Source organism: Oncorhynchus tshawytscha, linkage group LG10 (genome assembly GCF_018296145.1).
Source record: "Oncorhynchus tshawytscha isolate Ot180627B linkage group LG10, Otsh_v2.0, whole genome shotgun sequence".
In the NCBI taxonomy this organism is placed as follows: Eukaryota; Metazoa; Chordata; class Actinopteri; order Salmoniformes; family Salmonidae; genus Oncorhynchus; species Oncorhynchus tshawytscha.
Window position 1 is genome coordinate 71682497 of NC_056438.1, and position 9282 is coordinate 71691778.

General features: G+C 48.4%; 1 protein-coding gene across 3 annotated transcripts; it reads right to left on the reverse strand.

The window, feature by feature from the left end:
* Positions 1-3983: 3983 nt before the first annotated feature.
* LOC112260841 (glutenin, high molecular weight subunit DX5-like) lies at positions 3984-7746 on the reverse strand. 3 transcript variants are annotated; one of them, XM_042328991.1, is made up of 4 exons: positions 7103-7746; positions 6908-7026; positions 5715-6829; positions 3984-5135 (listed from the first exon to the last, which is right to left on the reverse strand). In XM_042328991.1, exons 1-4 carry the CDS (start codon positions 7673-7675, stop codon positions 4090-4092), a joined length of 2853 nt encoding a protein of 950 aa, XP_042184925.1. In that variant the 5' UTR covers positions 7676-7746; the 3' UTR covers positions 3984-4089. The 3 variants fall into 3 exon arrangements, with proteins under 3 accessions (XP_042184925.1, XP_042184924.1, XP_024291973.2); XM_042328990.1 differs by having other exon boundaries at positions 3984-4880; positions 5373-6829; positions 7103-7745; XM_024436205.2 differs by having other exon boundaries at positions 3984-6829; positions 7103-7745.
* Positions 7747-9282: the final 1536 nt, after the last annotated feature.

Genomic DNA, 9282 nt, shown 5'->3' on the forward strand with positions numbered 1-9282 from the left:
TCTGCGCGATGCGTGGAGAAACCAGTTGGCTGCACCGACTCCGATAGAGTCTCTCCAGTGAGCCATGTTTCCGTGAAGCAAAGAACGTTACAGTCTCATGTCCCTCTGGAATGCTACCCTTGCTCGGATTTCATCAACCTTGTTGTCAAGAGACTGGACATTGGCGAGAAGAATGCTAGGGAGATGTGCACGATGTGCCCGTCTCCGGAGTCTGACCAGAGGACCGCTCCGTTTCCCCCTTTTACGAAGTTGTTTTTTTGGGTCGCCGGCTGGGATCCATTCCGTTGTCCTGGGTGAAAGGCAGAACACAGGATCCGCTTCGCGAAAGTCATATTCTTGGTCGTACTGATGGTGAGGTGACGCTGCTCTTATGTTCAGTAGTTCTTCTCGACTGTATGTAATGAAACCTAAGATGACCTGGGGTACCAATGTAAGAAATAACACGTAAAAAAAACAAAAAACTGCATAGTTTCCTAGGAACGCGAAGCGAGGCGGCCATCTCTGTCGGCACCGGAAATACCATATTTGGCCTATGCCAAATCTTGGGGTTAGAGGCATTGCCGTGCGCTTTTCACAACTGTGTTGTGTTTGGACCCCCTCCACTACAGCCCTGTCAATATGAATGGGGGCGTATCTCGGCATTCCATTTCCTGTAGTCCACAATCAGATCAATTGTTTTACTGACGTTGAGGGAGAGGTTGTCCTGGCACCACACTGCTAGGCTTTGTCATCGTTGGTGATCAGACCTACCAACGTTGGCAAACTTAATGGTGTTGGAGTCGTGCAGGAGGGGACTAAGCACGTACCCTTGAGGTCCCCCGTGTTGACGGTCAGCATGCCAGATGTGTTGTTGCCTACCCTCACAACCTGGAGGCAGCCTGTCAAGAAGTCCAGGATCCAGTTGCAGGGGGAGGTGTTCAGTCCCAGAGCAGGCAGGCCACATTAGCTTAATAAACGTATCAAGTCACTGGCTAGTGGCAAAGTGTTCCAGTGCCATTTTGTGCTTGCAACTTTTGATTAGAGGTGTAAAAGTACTACGTTGTCACACTTTATTAAAAGTCACGATATCTTAATATAAAATGACTCAAGTTAAACACTAGAGTAAGATTATCAGATTTAAATGTACTTAAGTACAGTGGTGGAAAAAGTACTACATTGTATACTTGAGTAGAAGTACAAAGTAAAAGCTACACATCCTATTCATCTTTAGCAGAAACAGATGGCACAATTTCATATATTCCTTTAGACAGCCACTAACACAATTTATTTAAAGGAAGCATTTGTTGAATGGGTCCACTAGATCAGAGGCAGTAGGGAAGATAAGGGACCTTCTCTTGATAAGTGTGTGAATTGGACCTTTTTCCATTACTGCTAACCATTCAAATTCTAACTAGAACTTCTGGGTGTCAGGGAAAATGTATGGAGTAAAAAGTAGATCCATTTTTTTTAGGAATGTAGTGAAGTAAAAGTAGTCAACAATATAAATAGTAAAAACAAAGTACAGCTACTCCAAAAACTACTTAAGTACTTCACACCACTGCCAGAGATATATAATGACATGGTCTTGTCTCTGCCCTAAAAATGGGGGATCGTTGCTAACAAATTCAGAACTGGGAGCGGTCAAGCTTCACCTATTGCGCTTTTTGGATACAACCTTATTTGAAAATGCTTTGAATATTCAAAGAGGGGTGTTGTCGTCAACCTCCTGAATTCTAGGATGAAGTTAATTCAAATTGAGAAGTGAAAATCAACACCAACTTCTTGCAAGTATGTCGGTCATTCACCTATAAAGTCAGGTGTGTAAATTACACATTTTTCTTCAGATGAAATTGCTGTTTGGTTCTTGATAACTGACTCCGTTAACTAGCTTATTTTCCCCAATGCACAATAGTTTTCTACTAACAATATGGGGTCGTGGATGGTTAGGGGTGGCCTGGCCGAAATGTCATGGTTCGGATCCCCAAGTCAGCTGTGTGGGGAAATCTGTCAATGTGCCCTTGATCCTGATTGCTCCTGTGGGTCGTTCTGGATGGGAGCGTCTGTTAAATGACTAGAAATGCATGTAAACGTTGAGTAGCTTCACTGCACTTTAAAATTCAGGTCCGTAGAGGTATGCCACATTTTTAGCTGCCTACCAGTAACATTAGCTCAGAAAGTTCAACACAGGCAGTTTCTCAGCACTACAGATCATGCCTCCTGTCCACACCATAATCGTCTGTTACAGCTGCAATGGTTCCGAGGTCAGTTTAGACATGAATGCCTCCTGCCTAAAATGACATATTGGACATTCCCTCACAAATGTCATCCAAGTCGATCGCACATGAATCCAAACACTAAAATGTTTATTTTGAAAATAAATCTAGTCAATTGACAAATCACTCCTGGAAATTGATGGGGCCTAGGGGAACTGTACAGTAGCAACATTACAAACCTGAGAAATGTAGCTCATGACAAAGTTCTGTGAATAAAGAGTGATCAGCTACACACATTTTCCTATTTGATATCATAAAATTCCTGAATTTTACATCCCAAATAAATCCAGTCAGATGTGAACATTGTAACAGATTTATTCTCCTCAAAAAGTTAAAAATAGGCAAGATTCTTGTAATATTACTCTTGGACCATGATAGGGCCCAAGGTAGCTTCACCTTCCTTCTGCATATCTGAGGAGATTAGAGAACAGTGATGGAATACATTACATTTTAAACTGGTAATAAAACTCTGGCTTTGATTGACACTTACCTAAATCACTGTCCAGATCTCTAGCCTTGCTCACAGCACAGCTGGAGTCACAGCAGCCACAAACCAGGTCATCCCCACCTGCAGCCTTCCAGCTACAGATAAATATGAAGGTTAGTTTATATAGGAGCATGTCAAAGGTACTATACCCACAACCCAGTTTATACATACCCATCTGTGAAAGAGCAGGCCTTGTTCTCAGCATCAATGGGGGAAGAGGCTGCAGATGCTTTCAGATGACATGTTATGTAGAGCTGTTGGGAATCATTCTGTGGTTGGAACCTGAAGGACTCCAGCTGAAACTGGATCTTGTCATCCTGGGATCTGGACAGGAACTGGGAGCTGGAGCCGGTCAACTTGGCATCAACCAGACACCTGAGGAGACCAAGGGTCAACGTTAGGCTTCAGGGGTTACATTTAAGGTAATATAAGAGCAGTCAAACTGACAACTAAACTCACCCATGGTCCTCAATGAAAGAATATCTAGGGACAGTGTGGACATCAGGCGCCAAGGTGGCGACACAGCGGTCCACAAAGACACGGAGGGGAACGTGGTGGTACGGCATGACCGAGGCTTCCATGTTGATGATGTCACCAAGATAGTAATGGTTGGAGGGCCTCTCAAACTGCCAGTCAGCTGGAAAGAGGAGTGGCATGTCAGTGGGGGTTTACACAAAGGAAGAGGCTTCCAGTCAGGTTTACCTACCAGTCATTAACCTCAGGGAGAAGTAGAGGAGTTCCTCTGCCACCATGTTGGAAATGTTGGGGATCCAGGTTGGCTTCAGGGCATTGCTGCTCACATCGTGATTCCTAGAAACAAACATGGACTATGGCATTACTCAAACCTCAGAATGATATGGGTTGTCAAAGTGAAGAACGCAACAATAGTTACCTCAAGTAGTGGCACTCAATATCAACCATAGCTGCACTGGTTTTCACTATAGAAGTGTTAGCAAGAGGTTTTGGCTCATAGACAAGCGTGAAGGTGTAGATCAGCACATCCTCAGTCATCTAGGAACAGGATCACAAGTGATGTAGCACAAAGATAATGATTCAGTCAGGAAGTTAAACAGCAAATGTGACATACCGTCAGCTCACTGCCACAGCCATGCAGCTCTGATTCAAAGGTGATCACATGAGCTTCAGCGTCCTCCTCAGTGGCAGCACAACCTCCTAGAGTGATACGCTCTGGCTGTATGAGCCGGCCAATCCCCAGCAGGTCCTGGTTCACCTGCACGCGGACCACACTCTCCCCACACTGAGCCGACACACTGTTGGCCGCCACCTGCTTCAGCCGCTCAGACACAGTAGGCCTGTGCTCAGGCTTTGCAACTTGCGGATAGCTCCAAGTCAAAGGGTTCTCAGAGGTCTGCTTGGACTGGGAGCGCTCAAGGTCTTTTCCTGGCTAGACACACCAACATGTTCCTGGCCCACAGGCTGCTCTCCAACAGGTTGCTGGCCCACAGGCTGTGCTCCAACACCCTCACTAGGTTCTTGGCCCAAAGGCTCGCTAGGTTCCTGAACCAAAGGCTCGCCAACAGGCTGCTCGCTAGGTTCCTGGCCCACAGGCTCACCCACAGGCTCGCTAAGTTCATTACCCAAAATCTCACTTGGTTCCTGGCCCACGGGCTCTTCAACATATTTACTAGGTTCTTGGACCAAAGGCTCGCTAGATTCCTGACCCAAAGGCTCGACAACAGGCTGCTCACTAGGTTCTTGGCCCACATCTTCACTACGTTCTTGCCCCAAAGGCTGGCCCATAGGCTGCTCTCCAACAGATTCCTGGCTCAAAGGCTGGTCTCCAGGTTCATGGCCCACAGGCTCTTGGGCCACAGACTGGCTAGGTTCCTGACCCACAGGCTGCTCTCCCACAGGCTCACTAGGTTCCTGACCCACAGGCTGCTCTCCCACAGGCTCACTAGGATCTTGGCCCACAGGCTCTCCAACATGCTCACTAGACTCTTGGCCCAAAGGCTCGCCAACAGGTTGCTGGCTAAATTGCTGGCCCACAGGCTGCTCTCCCACAGGTTCATTAGGGTCTTGGCCCACAGGCTGCTGGTTAAGTTCCTGGCCCACAGGCTGCTCTCCAACAGGTTGCTGGCCCAAAGGCTGCTTGATAGGTTCCTGGCCCACAGGCTCACTAAGTTCATTACCCAAAATCTCACTTGGTTCCTGGCCCACAAGCTCTTCAAGATTCTCCCTAGGTTCCTGACCCACAGGCTCACTAGGTTCTTGGCCCACAGGGTCATGGTCAACAGGCTCTCCAACATGCTCAGTAGGTTCTTGACCCAAAAGCTCGCCAACAGGCTGCTGGTTAAGTTCCTGGCCCACAGGCTGCTCTCCAACAGGTTGCTGGCCCCAAGGCTCACTACGTTCTTGACCCACAGGCTCATGACCCACAGGTTGCTCTCCAGGTTCATGGCCCACAGGTTGCTCTCCAGGTTCATGGCCCACAGGTTGCTCTCCAGGTTCATGGCCCACAGGTTGCTCTCCAGGTTCATGGCCCACAGGCTCTTGGATCACATGCTGCTCTCCAACAGGTTGCTGGCCCACAGGCTCGCTAGGTTCCTGGCCCACAGGCTCCCCAACATGCACACTAGGTTCTTGGCCCAAAGGCTGGCTAGGTTCCTGGCCCACAGGCTCGCTAAGTTCATTACCCAAAATCTCATTTGGTTCCTGGCCGACAGGCTGCTCTCCAACACGCTCGCTAGGTTCCCGGCCCACAGGCTCGCTAGGTTCCCGGCCCACAGGCTCGCTAGGTTCCCGGCCCACAGGCTCGCTAGGTTCCCGGCCCACAGGCTCGCTAGGTTCCCGGCCCACAGGGTCATGGTCAACAGGCTCTCCAACATGCTCACTAGGTTCTTGACCCAAAGGCTCACCAACAGGCTGCTGGCTAAGTTCCTGGCCCACAGGCTGCTCTCCAACAGGTTGCTGGCCCCAAGGCTCACTACGTTCTTGACCCACAGGCTCATGACCCACAGGTTGCTCTCCAGGGTCATGGCCCACAGGTTGCTCTCCAGGTTCATGGCCCACAGGCTCTTGGATCACATGCTGCTCTCCAACAGGTTGCTGGCCCACAGGCTCCCCAACATGCTCACTAGGTTCTTGGCCCAAAGGCTGGCTAGGTTCCTGGCCCACAGGCTCGCTAAGTTCATTACCCAAAATCTCATTTGGTTCCTGGCTCACAGGCTGCTCTCCAACACGCTCGCTAGGTTCCCGGCCCACAGGCTCGCTAGGTTCCCGGCCCACAGGCTCGCTAGGTTCCCGGCCCACAGGCTCGCTAGGTTCCCGGCCCACAGGCTCGCTAGGTTCCCGGCCCACAGGCTCGCTAGGTTCCCGGCCCACAGGCTCGCTAGGTTCCCGGCCCACAGGCTCGCTAGGTTCCCGGCCCACAGGCTCGCTAGGTTCCCGGCCCACAGGGTCATGGTCAACAGGCTCTCCAACATGCTCACTAGGTTCTTCCCCCAAAGGCTCGCCAACAGACTGATGGCTAGGTTCCTGGCCCACAAGCTGCTCTCCAACAGTTTCCTGGCCCACAGGCTGCTCGCCAACATGCTCACTAGATTCCTGGACCAAAGGCTCGCCAACAGGCTGCTGGCTAAGTTCCTGGCCCACAGGCTGCTCTCCAACAGGTTGCTGTCCCAAAGGCTCACTAGGTTCTTGACCCACAGGCTCATGGCCCATAGGTTGCTCTCCAGGTTCATGGCCCACAGACTCTTGGACCACAGGCTGCTCTCCAACAGGTTCCTGGCCTACAGGCTGCTCTCCAACACGCTCACTAGGTTCCCGGCCCACAGGCTCTACGCTAGGTTCCCGGCCCACAGGCTCTACGCTAGGTTCCCGGCCCACAGGCTCTACGCTAGGTTCCCGGCCCACAGGCTCTACGCTAGGTTCCCGGCCCACAGGCTCTACGCTAGGTTCCCGGCCCACAGGCTCTACGCTAGGTTCCCGGCCCACAGGCTCTACGCTAGGTTCCCGGCCCACAGGCTCTACCTCTACAGGCTTTATAACAAGCTGGCTAGGTTCTTGGCCCACAGGCTTGCTAGGTTCAACAGCATACTTCAGGGAATTGCTGCGCACTTCATGATTCCTAGAAACACAGAACAAACCATTACTCAAACTACAGATTTATAGATGTTGTCAAAGTGAAGAATGCAACAAGAGTTACCTCAAGTAGTGGCACTCAATATCAACCATAGCTTTACTGGTGTTCAATATAGAAATGTTAGCAAGAGGTTTTGGCTCATATACAAGAGTGAAGGTGTAGATCAGCACATCCTCAGTCATCTAGGAACAGATCACAAATCATGTATCAGATAATGATATCATCCTTCAGGAAGTTAAACAACAAAATGTGACATACCGTCAGCTCACTGCCACAGCCATGCAGCTCTGATTCAAATGTGAGCACAAGAGCTTCAGCGTCCTCCTCAATGGCAGCACAGCATCTTAGAGTGATACGCTCTGGCTGGATGAGCCAGCCAATCCCCAGAAGTTCCTGTTTCACCTCCACACGGACCACACTTTGCCCACACCAAGCCACCACACTGTTGGCTGCCACCTGCTTTAGCCGCTCAAACACTGTAGAATTGCACTCATGCTTCTCAATCGAAGGATAGAGCCAAGTCAGAGGGTTCTCAAATGTCTGCTTGGACTGGAAGCTCTCAGGGTCTTCAGCCTGGCTAGTTTCCTGTCCCACGGGCTCCTGCACCACAGGCTCAACAATGGGCTCACTAGGTTCTTGTCCCACAGGGTCCTCTCCCGCAGGGTCTTCTTGCACTGGTTTCTGAGTGTCAAACTGGGCTGAAACTCCACCGTCATGCAGAAACCCCAATCTCGGATAAAACCATCTGGAGATCCAAGCATCACTAACACAGCCAAACGCCACGATCAACAGCAGCGCTGCAGACACTGCAGACACTTGCCTGAACCCCATCACTCCAAATAGACATAAGATATTCTCATCAATTCTTCCACAAAGTCTGTCAAACCATTTTATAGCCACATTGTCTGACAAAGGCTCTACCCCATTTAGAAATCAGCTTGATTATTGTCCAGACCTGATTAATTAAACAGGGGCTGAAAAATGTGAAGTTGATTGTCATTGGTTGCCTTTGTGCACACAAAATCACATACACCTGGAGCTTTATTGAGGAGGGCTCAACTTTAGAGAGTGTTCATAGAAATGTAATATGTAGAACAGACATGCTTTTCTATAGTGGATGTTACTCCCAGATCCTGTTGAGCTAACCTTGGTAGAGAAAATTAAGGATTGGTCAGACATCAGTGATATTGGGAAACTGATACACAATTACTATGGTTGAAGTTTTTATGCATTTCTATCGCTTTTCACAGATGAATCCAAGGACCCAGAAAGTGGGCGCACAGCTAGCAGGTGTTTATGTTCCTGAACTTGATGTGCAGATATGTAGAAGACTAACAGATGAACTGTCAGTATAATCATTTGAACTGTTGGCGATAGTAGTTTCCCTCCAGTGGGTGGAGGACATACAACCTGTCAGAATTATAATACGCTCAGATTCCCTGTCTGTATTGAATTGTTTATCTTCTGGCTAATCTAATAGGAGTGACCTACTATTAGAGTTATTCATGTTATAATGGAGAATTGAGAGACAGGGAGTGATGAATGAATGAATGAATGAATTAAATTATAATTCATATCAAACTATATGCTCTCCAATGAAAGGTTGATAGACCAATATTCAATGGTCAGATTAGTATTTCTCAAGTACAAAAAGTTGCCTGAAAACCAGTAGTGCACTACAGACAGATTCTAGTCAGCTGCTGCAGTGCAGGACTGATTTCTGAGAACATGTCTACAACTTCATCAGCAAGCTTTCAAACTATCAGAAATAAAGAACAAACTACACACAGTTTACCAGTGTCCAAAATCACTATCTAGCTAAGTTCCATCCCTGTGTTTGTCAATGAAGCTTGCTAACAGCAGCAGGCACATTGAGCAAATGTAAAAAAATAAAAAAATGGAATTGTATGTGTCACATGTCTTACTTACGGGTCCATTTCCAGCAATGCAGAGCTGAAGTTAACAAGAAATTGAAATCGTGATCCTAAAGTAACTAGGCAACAGTATAAATAATAGACAGTAGCAGCAGTGTGTGTGTGTGTGTGTGTGTGTGTGTTTTGGGGCGTTAGTGAAAGTATGTGTGAGTGTGTGCGCACAGAGGCCGAATTTCGCCCGCGGATGGTCATATCTGCCCTCCCAAGTTTTCTGAGCAAAACATGAAAGACTAAAAACACCAGTAAATCAGCTCCAAGTGATTTTAATTTAAGAACTATGTTCCAAGGTATTCCCACGCATAGAGACACGTGACCGGTTTGAAATTATGTTTCATTCAAACATATGTTTGGGTTTCTTTAGGTCAATTTGCAGTCTACAAATGATTTGCTAATTATGTTCTGCCCCCCCTGTACTAGGCCATACGCATGACCCTCTGTAGCGCCTTGCGGTCGGATGCCAAGCAGTTGCCATACCAAGTGGTGATGCAGCCAGTCCAGATGCTC

Excerpts from the sequence above, each read along its gene's own strand:
- LOC112260841 (XM_024436205.2), bottom strand. The coding sequence starts at position 7,675 with ATGGGGTTCAGGCAAGTGTCTGCAGTGTCTGCAGCGCTGCTGTTGATC. Across the intron at positions 7,027-7,102 it reads GCTGTGGCAGTGAGCTGACG|ATGACTGAGGATGTGCTGAT; the intron begins GTATGTCACATT and ends ATCTGTTCCTAG. Across the intron at positions 6,830-6,907 it reads ATTGAGTGCCACTACTTGAG|GAATCATGAAGTGCGCAGCA; the intron begins GTAACTCTTGTT and ends CTGTGTTTCTAG.